We start from the raw sequence: 20401 nt of genomic DNA on the forward strand, positions 1-20401 counted from the left end.
TGGAGCATAATTTCAAATTAACTTTTCATTACTTTGCAAACTTAACTTTTATTTGTATCATTTTTACTTCTGTTTAAAAAGAGTGAGGACGGGAGTTTTACAGCTTGTTTTGGAAGAACACACGCAGTTTCAGTGATTAATGACTGTCTTGTGTTTAAAGAATCCATATTTTACCATAAAAATCAACTTGAAAATAAATGGGAAGTCTTACTGACATTAAGATATTTAACAGCATAATAAGGGGGACTCACTTGAGATATAGTGTGTATCTTGCTAGCTGGTGCCTTTCCAAAAAAACCATTAGCATTTAGATAAATGGAGTCAAATTAATAAAAATTATCACATTAAAAATACATTATATTTATTCACCAGGTAATAAACATACTAATTCTACTACAGTTCAAAGCAAATAAGAATTTAAACAGTTTTTCTTTAAATCACCTCAGAAATGTATTAATTTTATACAACATAATCTTTTTTTAGTAAAAGTAAACTAAAATAGGTAATTTATATAGCTTATATTCCTAAAATAAAATATATTTTAATGAATATACACTTTCTCATTTCATTTTGCTTGGATATAGGATATAGTGTTTCAAAATGAAAATAAACACACATAGCAAAAACCAAAACAAGTATGCAAAAACATTTTATTTATAATAGATCAACATTTTTGACATGAAAGGTAGCCACTTTCAATTTCTCAGGAATGCCTAGAATCCAACAGTTTCCATAAAGACTAATTAGTTAACAATTATTTCACTGTAGGTAAAAGAAATAATTTCAGAATAAACTTTTTAAATGGCTTTGCCTATGGCAACTTATTTTATAAGCTTTAATATGTGGTAAGCTAGCTTTCCCAGGAAGTGAATATAATCCACCTATGTTCCAAGTGTATTAAACCAGTTTATACAACAAACATGACAATCACCCATTTGTATCAGCTGTGCTCAAAAGAGAATTCTCTTTACCAAAATATGCATTTTTCAAAAAGGCCTCACATTAACCCCTTAAACCAACCACCTCCCTTCTATGTCCAGGACCACTCTTTTCTACTTCAAGTTGCGTTACTTTAAAGACAACTGTCAAATTCCAGTGGAACGGTACACTGACTTAAGACTCTATGTAATATATATCAAACACAAGAATAGTCACTGACTTCAAGGGACAAGGTGATGACTAACCAGTCACAATTTAGCCAATGTCATTTTTAGTTTAGAGGGAAAAAAGCAGCCCCCAAATGTCCTGAACTTTTCTGTACTTCTCTGTAACACACAGAATGAAAAGATAATCTCTGAAATTAAAATCATTAGAAAACATCTTAAATAAAATATTTTATGTAAATAGGTGTTAAATATTAGATTCAAACCATATTTTTTCTGTATTTCGGTTTGGGAAAAAATGTCACAATTATTAGTTCTTCTTACTAAAATTTAGTTTTGAGAATTTAAATCTACTACACACCAGTATGTAAAATTCACCTTGGTTAACCACTCCCCATGCTTCTGTGCTGGGTTTCCTCAGGTAAGTCCATTATACGCATGTAAGTGATGGGGAGGTTTAAATAGCACTTAAAGAATATTCATGAGAGTGCTGAAATATTGAAAGTTTCATTATTATCTACTTACTGTAGGATTTGCAATTCAAATTCATTGCAGTATTATAAACACTGTGTGAATGGAATGCACACCATTCCTACAGACACACAAACTGAAGTCCAAAAGGCACAGAGTAATGCTGGTGGCTCTTTCTAGTCAGTTAAGAAACAATAAAAAGTCTGCATTATTCTTCATAATTTAAATACTTAAGTAATCTCCACTTTTATTACTTTATAACAATGACTGCAAATTTACATTATTTTAAGTACCACTGTAATAGCTTAGTGTATCATACAGATATTTGCTAATATCCCATCCAAAAATTAAAAAAAAAACCTCTTCTATATATATATATAAAATTATTCTGAAAGACAAGAACATAGAGGAGGGGCTTGGTACAGACTATCAACTCAATTTTTTATCACCACAGTTGTAACTCCAAAATTAACAGATATACAGCAATAATCAAAAGCAGTGCAAATATCTTTGGAGGTTAAGATAAAATTATAATGCAAGAACATAAAAAAGAAATAAAAAAAGGCAAGTACTTCAAGTACAAGGAACCAGTCTGCTTGAGGTCCATTTAGTGTTTACTGGGGGCTTCCTTCCTGCTTTTACTTCTTTCTCTGAAACACATTGGCCAACATGGCACCTGATGTTGTCAACTGGCCCATTTTGTTCAAAAACTTGGTCTTTGTATCTTCACTCACTAAGCTTGCAGCAATTGACATTGAGCTAGGAAAGAAATTTTGAAATTTGTGTAAAGCAATTAAAAAACTAAAATATCTATTTTTTCATTTCTTTAGTAGTATAACATTAATAAATACATTCTGAACTGGTATCACAAAAGGGAAACAAGTATTTATGGACTAGAGTTTTTTGGTACCATAATAGGTTAGCAGCTTTCATGTTCATTGTTTTTTTAAAGGAAGCAGTGTGGTATAGTGATTAGGAGCAAGTGTGGAATGAGACTGAATCTCGGTTCTGTCATTTACCAGCTGTGTGACTTTGGGCAAGTTATTTAATCTCTGTTTCCTCATCTATAAAATGGAGATAATTCTAGTACCTACCTCACAGGGCTATTTAGGATTATACAAGTGTAAAGTGCTTATTAGCAGTGCCAGGCACGTAATAGCATGCTCTAAGTGTTAGTTATTCTTCTTATTATCAGCATTACTTCATTTAATTCTTACAGCAACCCTGGAAGATAGATATTATCCCTATTTTCACAGATGAGTAAATGAAATCACAGTGAGGTCTTTAACAATCCTATGACATATTACTTTTTTTGGGGGGCGGGGTTGGGGAGAAGAAACATGTCCTCAATTGCCAACTGCACTAGTTTTGATGGACAGTGTCAAATCTTTTCCTTTCTTTTTGACCAACCTTCTGTGTAGGAAGTAAGCACAATCTAAATGGCTACTAAAGACAGCTGGTTTATCATATTACTGAACAGAGTACTGATAAAGGACAATTTTTCAGTGATCCAACAATTGTGCTGTAATGGATTAAGGAATCCAGCTTATTGGCCTTGTGGCTTTGGCCAAGATGCTTTAAATCACTCTGATTCAGTTTCCTCCTCTGTAAAATTTTGCAACTGTTATTGCAAAATATCTTGAGGACTAAGTAAGAGAATATGTTTGAACCTGTCAAAGACGATGAGTGGTGAGCAAGGTACAGGAGCTCAACAGACGTCTGGTTAAATCTATACATGAAGTATGTGCTGCTACCAAAGACTTCTGGTTCTATGTGGTCTTTAAAGGTGCGTGCTGAGTTACTCAGTTAAATACCTGACCACGATGCCCATCCTGAAAGTCTCTTCTTCCCACTGCTCTCCTGCCAGTACATCAACCTGGTCTGTCCCTACGTGCTCTGAAAACCCCTCTCTTGCTGCTTTTCCTCTGCCAGTACATCAACCTGGTCTGTCCCTACGTGCTCTGAAAACCCCTCTCTTGCTGCTTTTCCTCTGCCAGTACATCAACCTGGTCTGTCCCTACGTGCTCTGAAAACCCCTCTCTTGCTGCTTTTCCTCTGCCAGTACATCAACCTGGTCTGTCCCTATGTGCTCTGAAAACCCCTCTCTTGCTGCTTTTCCTCTTCCCACAAAGTAATCCTCCATAAGGCTCAGCATTTTGCTCTAGTACTTCAATTACAAAACATACTCATTCTATAAGTTTTAAGTAACATCTCCATAGGATGACTCAAAAATATTTATTGAATCACAACATTTTTCCTGAGGGCCAGTCCCACATTACCACTGTTTGCTAGATAAAGCCAATGTCTCAAGTTTTTTTTCATACCCTAACTTTAGAAATAACTCCTCACTTTTATTTCTGAGTACAAGTCTTTCGCGTCCTTAGGCAGCTTTATTCCTAGGTATGTTATGCTTTTTGTTGCGATGGTAAATGGGATCGTTTCCTTAATTTCTCTTTCTGATTTTTCGTTGTTGGTGTATAGGAATGCCAGAGATTTCTGTGCATTAATTTTGTATCCTGCAACTTTACCAAATTCATTGATTAGTTCTGGTAGTTTTCTGGTGGCATCTTTAGGATTTTCTATGCATAGTATCATGTCATCTGCAAACAGTGACAGTTTTACTTCTTTTCCAATCTGTATTCCTTTTATTTCTTTTTCTTCTCTGATTGCCGTAGCTAGGACTTCCAAAACTATGTTGAATAATAGTGGTGAGAGTGGACATCCTTGTCTTGTTCCTGATCTTAGTGGAAATGCTTTCAGTTTTTCACCGTTGAGTATGAGGCTTGCTGTGGGTTTGTCATATATGGCCCTTATTATGTTGAGGTAGGTTCCCTCTATGCACATTTTCTGGAGAGTTTTTATCACTCACTTTTATTTTTTACTTGCCAGTGGTTCTATCCTTTTCCTCTCTTCCCAACAGTGAATATAATGGCTCTCCATTTCAAACTATCATCAAATCTTGTGACTTTATTCTACAACATCTTCTTTATTGTTTACTTTTATTTCTAATGCCAATACTTTACAACTGAATTATTCCAAAAGTTTTGGATCTGGTCTCCTTGTATTAGTCAGATTCACCTGTTAAATAATCACTTCTTTATATCACACCCCTTCTCAAAATCCTCAGTGGCCACTTACCACCTACAAGATAAAATATGCATGGCATTCAAGAAACATAGCAATCTAATTCTTATGTGTGTGTGTGTGTGTGTGTGTGTGTGTGTGTGTGTGTTTAACCAACCATCACTACTTAACTTCTAGACCCCCTTGAGTCAGGTCTGCTTAGTCTAATTGTTCAAACCATTCTCAACTTAAATATTTCTTCTTTTATCTCGTGTCTAGCCATCTTTCAATTCCCAGCTCAAGCCCCATCTTTTCCATGATGCCTTTCCTTAACACTCTAGGTTTATAGTACTATTTTTTTCTGTAAGGAACAGTGTTAAGTAAAAGATAAGTATGATTTTAGTTTGTATCTACAAAAACAGGATACATGGCTCAGATAATACTTGAGATACCATCAAGTCTTTTTCTTTTTTTTAAATATTTATTTGGTTGCACTGGGTCTTAGTTGCAGCAGGTGGGCCTCCTTAGTTGTGGGTCGCCAGCTCTTTAGCTGTGGCATGCAAACTCTTAGTTGTGGCATGAGTGGGGGATCCAGTTCCCCGACCAGGAATCGAACCCGGGCCCCCTGCATTGGGAGCATGCTTCCCTGGGAGCGTGTGCCACAAGGGAAGTCCCCCATCAAGTGTTAATGATATTCTAAGAGGAGTGCAACAATGATGCTAAGGAGTCTGGAAACCATAAGAGGTAAAAGCGAAAGCAATGAAGAATGTTTGGTTTGGAGAAGAGAAGATTTAGGAGACTTAAGATACCTCTCTCTGTTACTCGTGAAAAATGAGATATATAATATATATCTGCACGGCTGTATATATCTATAGAGCTCTACTGATGCACATCACAATTACCTGGGGGAACTTTTTGAAATGTGGACACCTAGACCTAACCCCAGTGATTCTGATTTTTTCCATCTGGGGTAGAGGACCCAGGTATGTATTTTACAAAGCTTTCTAGTAAAGAACCATTGCATTATGGCTTTTTTTTTTTTTTTTTTCTGAAGAAAGAGTTTACATTTTTATCAGTTAGACAAAAGGGTCTGACTCTGACCCCTCGCCAAATGATGAAAACCTGGTACAGAGAGTAGATGTTATAGGAAGGGAGACTTTAACTCAGGGTGAGAAAGGAATATTTTAAAAACAGAGTTGTTAAAAATGAAATGGGCTGCCTTGTAAAGTAATGTCTTCTTACTGCAGGCTTTCAAGGGATTCTCAGATCTTTCCTTTGCAACTCATAGCCAACCAGCTGCCATTTCTTGTTGATTCTGAATCTATAGAATCTCTTACTTCTGGCCTATCTTTAAAATTATTTATGTCCTAGAATAGTTCTCTCTCTCTCCACATCGCTATATCTTGCAAATCAAAGATCACTACTCCTTCTCTTTGAAACCCCTATTTGATTTTTTGACACCACTCTGATTTGCCTCCTATTTCTCAGTTAAGCTTCTCTTAAATGCTGCACTTTTAAAAAAAATTTATTTATTTTATTTATTTATTTTTGGCTGCATTGGGTCTTCATTGCTGCGTGTGGGCTTTCTCTAGTTGTGGCAAGCAGGGGCTACTCTTTGTTGCGGTGCACGGGCTTCTCCTTGCAGTGGCTTCTGTTGTCGTGGAGCATGGGCTCATGGGCTCTAGGTGTGTGGGCTTCAGTAGTTGTGGCTCTTGGGATCTAGAGCACAGGCTCAGTAGTTGTGGCGCACGGGCTTAGTTGCTCCCGGCATGTGGGATCTTCCCGGACCAGGGCTCGAACCCAAGTCCCCTGTATCGGCAGGCGGATTCTTAACCACCGCACCACCAGGGAAGTTCCTTAAATGCTGCATTTTAAATGTTGGTCTAATTCCAGGTCTGAGCTCCATTTCCAAGTGATATCATCCATCCACCTCTAGTCCTTATCTAAGCCTTTAATTACCACCTATATCCTAATTGTTCCTAAATCTCAACAACTGCTTGTAGTGTTTTTCTTCCTGTACCTCAAATGTTAAATATTCCTCTTCAGAACAGTTCCAATTGGTTGTACCGTGCCATCATTCAATCTGGGAATCCTTATTAGATTCTAGTTCTCTCTTACTCTAATCTGTTGCCAAGTTAAACTGAGTTCACATTTGAATATATCTTGAGTCCATCTTATTCTCATACTCACTGTTACATATAGGCAGTAAAACATGGTGGTTAAGACCATGGTCTCAAGAACCACAATGCCTGGGTTTGAATTCTGGTTCCTCCACTTAGTAGCTAGGTGGCCTTTGAGCAAGTTACCTAACCTCTGTGTCATCTGTAAAATGGGAATAGTAATAGTATCTACTTCATAGGGTTATTATGATAAATTATTAGCAAATATATGAAAAATGCTGAGAATGGTGTCTGGTTTATGAGTGTATCTTATTATTACCTGCCCATCCATGCCCACACCTGCCTTCATCATGGGTTACTACAGTAGCTTTCTGTTCCATCTGCTTCTCTGTTGCTTGTACTCACTAGAGCATGGCTTCCAAAGCAGCGGTTCGCAAAGTGTGGCTCCTGGACCCATAGTATTAACATCACCTGGGAATTTGTTGCAATTCAAATTCTCAGGCTCCATCCAGATCTTCTGAATCAAAAACTCTGGAGATGGCACCCAAAAATTTCCAGGTGATTCTGATGGACCCTAAGGCCTGAGAAGCAAAGTTACTAAGGGTTGGTAAACTAAGGGTCACAGGCCAAATCCATTCTGCTGCCTGTTTTTGTAAATAAAGTTTTATTGGAATGCAGCCAAAGCCATATATTTCCATGTTGTCAATGGCTGCTTACTGCTACAATAGCAGAGTTCAACTGTGTACTTGTAACAGAGACCGTATGAATCGCAAAGCTTAAAATATTTACTGTCTTTACAGAGAAAGTTTGTTGACTCCTGGCCACAGGATAAGTCCAAACCTCTCATGTGGCATACAAAGTTCTTTATTAACGGTGCCCGTCTACCTTTATAGACTTATCTCTATTGTTCTCCCGTACATACTCTGTGCTCTAGCTTTAATTTCAGTTCCCAAATATGCTTTTCTGAAACTTTTGTCCTTTTGCACAGTGCTGATATTTCTGCATGTAATCCCTTTTTTCTTTTCTTTTGCCTCTGGTTGGAGGGTGGATCAGTTCATTACTTTGGAAACTGGTACACAAAGAGAAAGAATTGAACATTTATCTTGTCTTTACTATATAAACGGTATGACTTGGTAAAAATAGTACATATGGGGGACAGTTTTCTTTCTGAAGAATTCTAGCTCACAAATGAAGAAGGATTGATAGAGTAATACATTTTGTAATTGCTAATGGATTAACGGATCTAGCATTCATCATTAATAGATGTTAACATCACCAAAAAAAGAGAGAATCAGACATTACCTGCCTCACGATGAAAACACACCTCCTCCTATGTAGAAGTCTTGGCAAATAAAAAACATGCCCCAAACCTGATTACATCTCTAGATCTAGATCCAACTAGTAAATTTATGGGAAATACAGAGGAACATTTTGAAACACACGAGGGAAATGCAATTAGCAAGATTTGGACTGTGGGAGCCTCTATAGGACAAATGACTCAGTTCCTTCAACAAGTAAACTGTATGGAGAAAAAAAGAGATACAAGGGGAACCTCTGAATTGAAAGAGATTCAAGAAACATATTAACCACTTATAATATATGGAATGTTGGATCCTGACTCAAAGAAACAAACTGTAAGGAAAAAACAAACAACAAATCAATAATGACATTTATGAAACAATTAGAAATTTGAACAAAGGCCAGATAATAAATGATATTAAGGTGTTGTTATGGTGTGATGATATTGTGTTTATGTTTAAAAAAATAGCACTTATCTTTTAGAGATGCATATCAGAATATGGGAGGGGAAAAGAGTTGGGTATAGATGAAATAAAATTGACTATGAATTGATAATTGTTGAAGCTGAGTGATGAGTACATGGGAAATCATTATATCATGTTTATTTTTGTGTTATTTTGAAATTCTCTACAGTAAGAGTTAAAAAAAATAAATGATAATATAGAGGATTTGAATAACATTTACAATAGCCAGGACATGGAAGCAACCTAAGTGTCCATCAACAGACGAATGGATAAAGAAGATGTGGTACATATATACAATGGAGTATTACTCAGCCATAAAAAGGAACGAAACTGGGTCATTTGTAGAGACGTGGATGGATCTAGAGACTGTCCTACAGAGTGAAGTAAGTCAGAAAGAGAAAAACAAATACCGTATATTAACACATATATGTGGAATCTAGAAAAATGGTACAGATGAACTGGTTTGCAGGACAGAAATTGAGACACAGATGTAGAGAACAAACGTATGGACACCAAGGGGGGAAAGCAGAGGCATGTGTGGGTGGTGGTGTGATGAATTGGGAGATTGGGATTGACATGTATACACTGATGCGTATAAAATTGATGACTAATAAGGACCTGCGGTATAAAAAAATAAATTAAAAAAAAGAGTTATGATAATAAATGATAATATAGAGGATTTGAATAACATGGGAAAATATGATTATGAAAGTGAATTTTTTTTTTTTCTTAAAAAGGAAGGTCATATAACCTTAGCAATCTTAGGAAGTTACAAAGAGATTTCTTTCTTGTAAAATTCCTACATGATAATTCATGAAATTTCATTTAGAATGTATCTCACATATAATTTTTCTCAATTTTGGTCCAAAACCTTTTACATTTTAAACTAATAAGGCACCAAATAATTTTAATATTTAATGTACAACTAATGAACAGAATTATTTGCCTTAATGTTAATTTTATGGATTTTGTGTTCAGAATAGAAACCTATCAAAGTATGTCTATTGTTTTATAACTTTCCATGGCTAAAATGACAGAAGAGCTCCCACCATTCTAGGAGGCTAAAGCAAGAGTTTTGACTCATAGTAAAAGGCAAAAGACTCGTGTGTGTGTGTGTGTGTGTGTGTCTTGGGGTTGTGGGTGTGGAGGAGTGTGCTTCTGTGTACCTAGCCTGACAAGATGAAACACTTATTCCTGGTAGTCAGTTTTATAAAGGAAACACCGTTGAGCTTTTCATGCCTAACAGAGTCCATTTAAGATCAACTGTTCAAGGTTACTTCAGAGAGAGAGTACACACAGACTATTTGTAAATTACTTCCTGTCCTGAAATGCCCAACTTTATTCTTTCACATCTATGTTCATATTTTAATTTCACTGAATCTCTGACAATCCTTTATGCAGTGAATCAAGTTAAATCTTACAACTCCTCTCATAAATTTCTACAAACTATGTTCACCAGTGATTCCCAAATCCAGCTACCTATCAGAATCTCTTTGGAAGCTTGTATTTATTTTATTTTTATATTTTACTGAAGTATAGTTGATGTACGATCTTATATAAGTTACAGGTTTATAATATAATGATTCATAATTTTTAAAGGTTATACTCCATTTATAGTTATTATAAAATATTGATTATATTCCCTGTGTTGTACAATATATCCTTGTAGTTTATTTTATACATAATACTTTGTACCTCTTAATCCTCTAATCCTATATTGCCCCTCCGTCCTTCCCTCTCCCCAGTGGTAACCACTAATTTGTTCTCTATGTCTATGAGTCTATTTCTTTTTTGTTATATTCACTAGTTTGTTGTATTTTTTAGATTCTTCATATAAGTGATATCATACAGCATTTGTCTTTCTCTGATCTATTTTGTTTAGCATAATACCCTCCAAGTCCATCCATGTTGTTGTATATGGCAAAATTTCATTCTTTTTTATGGCTGAGTAGTATTCTACTGTATGTATGTATGTATATGTGTGTGTGTGTGTGTGTGTGCGTATATATATATATACGCACACACACACACACACACACACACACACACACACCACATCTTCTTTATCCATTCATCTGCTGATGGACACTTAGGTTGCTTCCATACCTTGGCAATTATAAATAATGCTGCTATGAACATTGGGGTGCATATATCTTTTCAAATTAGTGTGTTTGTTGGAAGCTTTTAAATATACAGATCCCTAGGCTGACTCAGAATGTTGAGGTCACAGAGAATGAGATAGAGATCTGAATTTTATATTTCCCAGATGGTTTATGGATTAGCATTAGAGAACTGCTGATTTAAAGGATTTTCTTGTCTTCTAAATTAATGACCATAAAATAACACAATATAAAACACTATACCCACCTAAAGAAAATTCATATAGAGAAATTAAGGTTAACTAAAGCCTTAAAAGAAGAATTAATGTCTTACCCTTGAGGCTCTTGGACCGTCTTGTTCTCTACTTTTTGTTCACATTCTTTTATCATGGAAGTTAAAATAACCTGATTTAAAAAAAAATGACTTTAGAGAAATACTGTTAACATAGTAAAATGCTATGGTTTAAAGTTTTTAATTGAATTTTTAATATTCCCATAAGCTAATATGTTAACCAAAAATTGAAAATTTTGGCAGTTACTTTGTTAAAGGAATTCACATTGGATTGCTAGACTAGGTACCGAAATAGCTTTAAAAGATCTCAGTTGTATAACTTAATAATTCACTTTGATTTTCACTAACCTTCCTTCTGAGTCTGATTCCATTCTCCCTTAGCTTTCCCCACTATCTAATGTTAAAAGTAAAATTTATATACATCTATACATTTAACAAATACACATACCATGGTCAGACATATTTTCCCAGTAAAAGCTGTTCTGTCCCTTGTCCCTTGCTTTTTCCAGGTTGCAAAAAGCAAGATGCTCTATTTTAAAGTCTAGGGCAGAGACCAGATATGGGTCTGTGGTCACTAAAACTGGGGAGACAATGGGTGTCTAAGAGTTGCTATCACTCTTGCGGGGAGACTGAGTAATGGAAAGGGTGGAGGGATGGAAGCTGCTGCCCCAAATGCTGGCACCCACACCGGAAACCAAATGGCCCTCCTGAGTTTTCTTGGCCCATATTTGTGCATGGAGGTCACTAGACAACAAACTTATTGTCACCCTCTTTGTGCTAGGCATGTTTTTAGACACAGAGGATGCAGCAAATAGACAACATTCCCTCCTTGAGGAGAGCTTATGTTCCTTTGTTATAGACAACAAACACAAAAAATAAGTAAATCATATAGTATATTACAAAGTGATAAGGGCTTTGGAAAGAACACTGAGTGAGATAAGGGGTATAGAAGGCCAAAGTGAAGAATATCACAATTTACATGGAGGTGTTCTAAGCAGGTTTCATGGAGAGGATGATATTTAAGCAAGAACCTGAGGGACATGAGGAGTAAGTGTGTGAGACCCGGGTTAGAGGCTGAGCAAAGACTCCAGGAGGGAGTATGTCTATTGTATTCTAAGCCTGGAAGCCAGAGTGGTGGGTGCAGAGTGAGCAAGGCAGAAGGTAGAAGGTGAGGCCCGGGAGGTAAGGAGGAAGGAGCTGGGTCCTCTAGTGCCTTGCAGATTATGGTAAAGACTTTTGATTTTTTAATGTTTTCCCGCTCTCTCATCTGACAGATTACAGATTTCGTTTGTTTGGCTATTTTCTTTTTCATCAGTGTTTTTTTGGGAGAGTTTTTGTACTTTGTCTTCCGCTCCCTGTATTGTCTGTTCCCTCCAGTATCCTTTTTCTTGTGTGTATGTTTTCACCTCTGTCTTTGATGTCAGAGGCTTTTCTCAAATGGTTGGTGATCTTGGGATATCCACTAAAGACTGAGGTACTAAAACGTTGATTAGGATCTCTTCATGCATGAGTAAATTCACTTTAAGGTGACTCTGGCACAAACTTTCTGCCAATCTTTTTTTCCCTGCAAATATAATTCTGGCTGCCATCCCATTCCTGGAGCCAAGAAGTAGAAAGGTAATGAGCTTTCTAATGACTAACTATACCTTCGACTTAATTTCCCTCCTTTCATTATAGCACCTTATTCCTGCTCTCAGCTAGGCCTGATATCTCAAGTCTAGAAAGGAAAGCTCCAGTCTTCCACCAAGGTTCAAAAGGGAATCTGGGAGTCTGATCCTTTCAAAAACTTTTAACCACTCCCCCTATTTTCAGTCCCACTCTACAATAATGGAAGGTAGTGAAAATAAGCCTTCTTATTTGTTCTATTCTACAAGTGGCCTTCATTTTCGATGCAAAAATCCTGAACAGAATACTAGCAAACTGAATCTACCTTCATATAAAAGGAATTATATACCATAACCAAGTGGGATTTATTGCGGTAGTGCAAAGGTTGCTTTAACATATAAAAATCCATTAATATAAAACACTGTAAGAGAATAAAAAACCACAACCATGTAATCATCTCAACTGACGCAGAAAAAACATTTGACAATATTCAACACCCCTTCATGATAAAAATACTCAAGCAACTAGCAAAAAAAGCGAACTTCCTCAGGCTGATAAAGGGAATCTATAAAATATACAAAGCAAAAATTGATAAAACTAAAAGGAGAAAGACGCAACTCTCAATCATAATTTTAACATGTCTTTCAATAGCTGATAGAACAAGCAGATTACAAAAAGTTAATACAAATATAAAAGAACTGACTCATAAAATTAACTGCCTTTACCTTATGAAACAAAATCCATGGATCAATAAAAATATAATGGAAATGAGAATCTAATTTGAACTAAATGATAACAAAGCTACAATGCAGTAAAAGGGATGTGGCTAAAGGAACGCTTAGAGCCTTAAATTTATGTATCCAAAAAGGAGAAAAGTTAACAAGTAAATAATCTAAGCCTCCTCCTTAAGGAGTTAGAAAAACAGAAAAAAAATCAAATCTAAAGAAAGCAGAAGGAAATAAAGATGAAAATAGAAATCAATGAAACTAACACATAGAGAAAAGTCAACACAGCCAAAGGTTCAATATTTGAAAAGGTTAATAGAATTGATAAACCCCTATCAAAACTATTTTAAAAAGAAAGCAAGAAACAAATTGATATCAGAAGTAAAAGAGGGATAGCAATATAATAGATCCTACAGTAAGGAAAAGGGAAAAAAATAAAAGTATTACGCAAGAATCTATTATTTACAGGTGACTTTTCTACACTTGAAACTTATAAAAAATCCAGTGACATTTTATTATTAGAATTAATAATAAAGTTTCTCAGGTTGGCCAGACATAAGTTCAACATACAAAAGTTATATTATTGCTATACATCAGCAAGAAAGGGTTAAAAAACATATAATCCTAAAAAAGGTAGCATTATAACATTATAGATATAAAGTGACAGTTTTTTCAAACAAAGTTATAAAACTTTATTAAAAGACATTAAAGGAGATCTAAATAAACATAAGATATAGTATGTTCTGGATAGGAAGACTCAAAATCATGAAGTTGATGTCTCTCCCAATTAATTTATAGAATCAACTCAATTTCAATCAGAATCTCAACGAGATCTTTCTTGGAGTCTCATAAGATAATGCTAAAATTTACATAAAAACGCTAGGGGTCATGAACAGTTCTAAAAAAGGACAGGGTGTTGGACTTGCCCTATTAGATTTTAGGACTTTTTAACAAGGCAACTGTAATGAAGACAGGGTATCAATGTTACAATAATTGAGAAAGAGACCAGTGGAAAAGAATGTTCCCTAATAACAGACACATGCATACAAGGAAACATCATCTATGATAGAGGTGGCACTGTCAATCAGTATAGACATGATGCACTGTTCAATAAGCAATAATGGGACAACTGGTTATCCATATAGAAAAAAATTTAACTTAAGCACTACCTCACATCATATGTAAAAACTAATTTTAGATGGATTAAGAATTCTATTGTGAAAATACAACTTTAAACGTTTTAAGAAGAAAGTATAGGAGATCATGTCATGGAAATGATCAATCAATCTATTAAAAAATTAAAAATCAGTGTTCAAATGGGCCAAAAATGTGAAAAAACATCAAAAATTGGAAAAAGATATTCATAAGACACAAAACTGACCGAATACTGATATTCCAATTATATAACAAACTTCAAGGAAATAACAGGAAAAAAGACAACCCAAAGTGGGAAAAATGGGCAAAAAACCTAAAAAGGCTTTGATGTTAGTGAACATACAAAGAATTCTCAAGTTTGACAATAATCAGGGAAATGCAAATGAAAACCATAGTGATATACCACTTTATATCTGCTGAATTTAAAAAGTCTCAGAATACCAAGTGTTGACGAAGAGATGGATGAAAAGGCGACATACTCCTGCATGCTCCTATCAGGCCTGCAAAGTGTCCTTTCGGTGCAGCACTGTGATCAGTAGTGATCGTAGAGACAGAAGTTTTGTTGGATTACTGTGATGGTAATGAATACGACGTACCAACAGACAGTGTGAAAGTTGAGAGAGGGGGTGTAAACTGCTGGGAGGAAAAAGAGATATGAGGGAGGGATGAAGGGAAGATTTTGTTTTTGTTTTGATTTGTTTAGGAGGGAAGAGTCAAACACGATAATAGGTTAAAGAAAAGCTGCTAGAAAAACAGGTTGAAGATATAGAATAGGAAATAAATGACAAACAGGGTTTTGGAGAATACTGGAAGACAAATAGAATGAAAAGAGTTATGAGGAAATGGAGAGAGAAAATAGAAACTTTGCTTCTAAGAAAGTTAATGGTCAGAGATAATACTGTACAGCATTTTACAGATAAAAAGCATTTCACATACATTCTCTTACTAAATTCTAATTATATTCAGTGAAGGACAGAACGTTATTCCTACTTTACAGAATTAAACAGAAGCTCAAAGATGTTAAAGGAGTGGCTTAAGATCTCATAGCTAGTAAATAAATCCATAAAATGATGCTGAACTAAACTTTAAAAAATTAGGCACAGCATATCATAATCACACCACATACTGAGAGGAATGAAAGTCTATATAGGAGATATTAAAACACATGAACGTGGCACTGATAATCACAGTGGCTTAATCATGATAAGTAGCTTACCTCATGCTCTGGAGAAAGATGTTCCATGTCAATTCGTAAACATCTGAGACCAGGTAAGAAGTGATTAACCATTAAATCCTCTGAAATGACTTGAGATGAGGTAGTTAAGGACATTAAAAAAAAACCAAACTGGTATGTCCAACAGAACAACAGAAGAATATAGAAGAAGCAGATCTCTTAAATGCTGCCTATGGCATGCTGATCACTTAGAGCAAACAGGCTTCCATCAAGCATGATCTGTATTTGTTGAGTTAGTTACTTGTCAAGAGGCAACTGTGTTTATTCCCACAAATCTCTTTATGTCAGTGGCATTGATTATTGTAACAGCACATAATTTAATTACATGGTATGTAAACATATGAAATAATAAGGGTGAAAATTAAATCATGAAATTTAATTGGATGTTTAAATGAGTATGAAAAGTAAAAAAATTAATGTTTCCATGACAACTAAGTTGAAAGTTTCAGAAAAAATTGATAAAGGCCAGTTGCTTAAAACACTGCTGCTTGGATACATATAGCTGATTCACTTTGTTAAACAGCAGAAACTAACACAACATTGTAAAGCAGTTATATTCCAATAAAGTTGTTAAAAAAAATTGCTGCTTAATTATGTATATAAGACAACTGTAAATATATACATATTTAAATATAAAGAAAAATACAAAAATCTAGAAAAATTCAGTACCCAGTATCAGAAATGTCTCTGGATTCTCTTTAAAGAAACCTAAGCTGAAATTCATAGACAGTTATATTACGAATGTGGTTCACCTAAGAAAGTTGATGTTTAATTCTAATCAGCAGACTCACAAAAGAAATGCCTCAGTCCTACATCAAAAGATTGGTAAAAGAAATTACATTTATGTGTTTAAGTTAAAAGAAGTTATCTTAGGTATATACCATTTTCCTGATTTCTTACTTTAACCATTCTGTTAAACTGACCCACACTGGTCCTCATTGAATTGGGCAAGAGAGCTTTTGCTGCAATAAGTTTAGTACTACTTATATTTCCTAGTCGTATGAGTTTTAGTTGATTATACGACATTGAAAGGAGTCAGGAAAGCAGATGCATTTCTCAAACAATTCACCTTGTTTATCCACATCGCTTCTGATACATTCTCACCCATTATAGTTGTGAGCCATCTAAAAATATTTCTTATTTAATATTATACCATATTAAAGTGAAAAATGCCAGTAAATGAGTTCCTTTATAAAGATGAGTTAGTCTTTCTGAAAAAAATAATAAATTATATTAAGTAAAAAAAATCCATATAACTACTGCCTTAAAAATATAGTTATAAATAAACACTAGTTGTAAATAAAGCTCCTATAATTGAGTGACTTATAAATAGGCAGTTATAAAAATATAGACATCATTTGGTTGAACCAAATCCCTATAGATATACAAAGTTCTACAACCTAATGGCTATGTAGTTTTATTTTCTGCGTATAGGAAAAGTATCACCTAGATATATCTGTGAGTGACCTTTGGATTAGAGAAAGGTCTCTGATCTAGAGTAATCTGGGCATGGATTGAGAAACTGAAAATGGCTTTACTTGGAGGTAAGAGGGAAGACACTTTCCTTCTCCTCTCTCTCTACCCACTGTTTGGTCCTTTTCTCCCATGGAACCCCACAATCTTTCTTAGGGGATGGAAACTTAGAGATCATTTAGTCCTATCTGATGTTAGGAATCACCTCTACCTCATCTGTGAATGGTGGTCATAAAGCCTCTGATTGCTAACAATGACAGGACATTCAGTTTTGTAAGACAGATCATTGCATTTTTAGAGAGCTCAATTTGAAAGTTTTTCTTATAAACACAATAGGCCTCTCCATGACCTCTGCTTGTTAGTGTTTGCTCTGCACTTTAGTTACACAAGTATGCCTAACCTTTTTTCTATATAACAACCTTTAAAATAATTCTCAAATTATCTTTTCATCCCTAAACCATTTCTTTTCCAGGTTAAACATTTCTAAATTCCTTCAAATTTTTCTTAAACATGCTTTCTTGACTTAATACCATGCCAAATGTTAAATTATATAGATTTCCTATGTCCCTATTGAAATACGATGTCGTGCTGAAAGGAATACTCTTGTGTTCTATCAGCTCGTAATTCAATAGAACAGCAGAACAGATATGGACAATGTGATTTTATTAGTGGCCATAACCACCCTGTTGACACAAGTACAAGTTCTGACTCACGGAGAACTAACGCTTTTAGTACTTGAACAGGGTCTATTGTTAAGACGGTTCTTCCTCTTACTGTGCTGTTATAAAGACTTTTTACTGTATTTTCTCTAGTAATATTCTGTACATACCTAAATACACAATAATATTCCTTCTACACAGACTTCTATGCTCTTCAGAAACCACTGCTTAGTCCATTTGAAAATTAGGTTAACAGAGCTAAAATTTTTAATCTTTTGACTTTCTCATTTTCCTTGAGGCATATTTCTTTAGAAACTCTGCTATATAAGATTACACACAACTCTTCACTTAAGTTTGTAAACATTTACTTACGCAAAGTTTAGGGAATAGGTATAAGCGTATCAATGTTTTCTTTCTTTGACATGCCAAACTCTGACATGCCATTATTACTTTCTTGTAAGGGTCCTGTCACTTCTCCATTACTAAAGAGTCCTTTCTTGCTAATTCAGAATTATCACTTCCTCTTTTTGCTTCCTCTATCTTCTCTAAGTTGAAAATGCCAACAAGATAAATCAGGAATGATAGTAAGTTCTGCTTTTAGTGGAATTAAACTTATAGAAGGTATATGGTTAGTTGAGGCAAAATTATCAAAATACGGTATCTCTGCCCACTTTATGATCTATTGTATAAGAAAGTGGCTTATATCAGCCACATGAATAGGCAATTTGTAGTAGAGTACCAAAATGAAATGCTCTCAACCACACATCAAACTTCAGGTTTTAACATTTCTAAAAGGACAAGTAGCTCCTTAACAGACAGCTCTGCATTTCTTTCTCTACCATCATTTTTTTTTCTGTCAAAATCATAATTCTCTGATTATGTTGTCTAGCACATACTTTTACGGTTATATTCAAGTGTTCAGCCGTTCACTCATTTTTCAATCTCTTATTTCCCCCTTTCTTGAAATATTCTGGCTTTTAATGGGAGAGCCTAAAAGCTAGAGTTTATTCTGCCCATCTTTATCTTTACTTCCTTCTTACTTTTAGTTTACTAGGCCAAGGATAGTAAAGAGAACATTTAACAGGATAGCTAAAGTTCACTGTTCTAGTCACAGTTTTGCTTTTAATTATAAAAAACAGAAGTCACTAATGTCTTTGTTTTAGTTTAGTCATTTATAAAATGTAGTGGCTGACATGGGTTAGATGATCTCTGAGCTTTCCTCCAGTTCTACCATCACTGCAAATGATTAACCACGGTGTCCCTGTATTTTTTTTAATGAGTGATATCTCTTCAAGAGATATTCACAGGGTCATAAAGACGGTTAAACATTCATTAAAAATGAATGCCAGGACACATACAAGGATTCCTTTTGATTAACAGAAGCCTCAGTTATAACTCATTGCTTGCTTAGTTATACAGCTGATTAACATAGATAAAATTTTAGTCAATGTTTTCAAAACTATGGAACATATAAACACAGAAGACTTAAAGTTATCTTTTAAAATTATGAGATGGCTAGAATAAGGAGTGGGGCAAGTCAACTCAAATTTTTAAACTTCTACTTAACTACTTCTTAGTTAAGTTGAAGAAAAAAAATTCTACTTCTCAATCTTTAACAACTGAGGTTCACTGTAAGATTGATTATTAAATATAGATATACATTAATAAAGCAAGGATACAACAACAGGAAAGTGCACTGTAGGCTTCAAAAAGATGGGTAGCAATATCCAGTCTTTTAGAATCCACAATTTGTAAGTTGTTCACCAAGGCTAACTTATGCAAATGTGGTATAACAACTGAAAAAAGAAAAAGAAATTATTAATTTTAATCTAAAACATGCTTAATACATTAAAAAAATAATTTTTCATTTTATTTTATAAAATTTTATTTTAATTCTGGATGATTTCGAAAGATTACCCACATCCCATACTTGCTTTTTCTTACTAGGGAAGAAAGCATGTTTTTCAGAATAAAGAGTGATCTAGAATTTGGGAGAAATAGATTATAGCATGCCATTATAACCTAATTATGAGGATGTATACAGGTCATTTGGCTTCACTGCAATTCAGTTTCCCAATTTGAAAAATGAAAGCCAAATAAACAAACGTAAACAACCTACCTCTTGTGTTATTATCATCTTTATAAATAAGTTTATATAAATCTTGTATTACTGTTGCTATTAAAAAGATAAATACAGTATACTGATTCTTTTTCAATATCAAATTATTTCACTACTTCATGAAACTATTATTAGCTTTAGTTTCTCAAGTTCTTAGCAAAGACCAGTGTCAAATAGCACTGGTGGTTGAGTTTTCAAGTCACCCAATGGGCTCAATATCTTATATCTCAATGCATAGTGTAAAATTTCAAAAATACAGACAACATGTTGCTAAAATAAAAGTGTTGGCCCAAGAAACAGTAACCATTTCAGTAGCACTGAGCACTCCTACTGCCTAAGATTGTGTTCTCTAAATACCATTTCCCACTAAAACCAGGGTCCCTTGCAGAAATGGCTCCAGGGTAAGTGATTATCAAATTGTTGATCACATGGTCCCATTCTAGTCCCTGCTTCGTTGGGGGACCCAAAACATGGTTCATAAGCACATACTTCTGACCAACTGTAGTGACTTCGTTCATGT

General features: G+C 34.8%; 1 protein-coding gene across 9 annotated transcripts in view; it reads right to left on the reverse strand.

The window, feature by feature from the left end:
- Positions 1-633: 633 nt before the first annotated feature.
- Positions 634-20401, reverse strand: part of RELCH (RAB11 binding and LisH domain, coiled-coil and HEAT repeat containing) — a 122228-nt gene continuing 102460 nt past the window's right edge. For 7 of the 9 annotated variants that reach the window (XM_082352973.1, XM_082352972.1, XM_082352974.1 and 4 more), the window contains 4 exons: positions 19442-19558; positions 15613-15701; positions 10954-11024; positions 634-2333 (listed from right to left, as the gene is read on the reverse strand). In XM_082352973.1, the coding sequence (XP_082209099.1) occupies positions 2213-2333; positions 10954-11024; positions 15613-15701; positions 19442-19558 (398 nt within the window). In that variant the 3' untranslated portion in view covers positions 634-2212. The other 2 variants (XM_082352975.1, XR_014233821.1) reach the window with 2 other exon arrangements.

This window comes from Balaenoptera borealis, assembly GCF_965194805.1.
Source record: "Balaenoptera borealis genome assembly, chromosome: 14".
Lineage (NCBI taxonomy): Eukaryota > Metazoa > Chordata > Mammalia > Artiodactyla > Balaenopteridae > Balaenoptera > Balaenoptera borealis.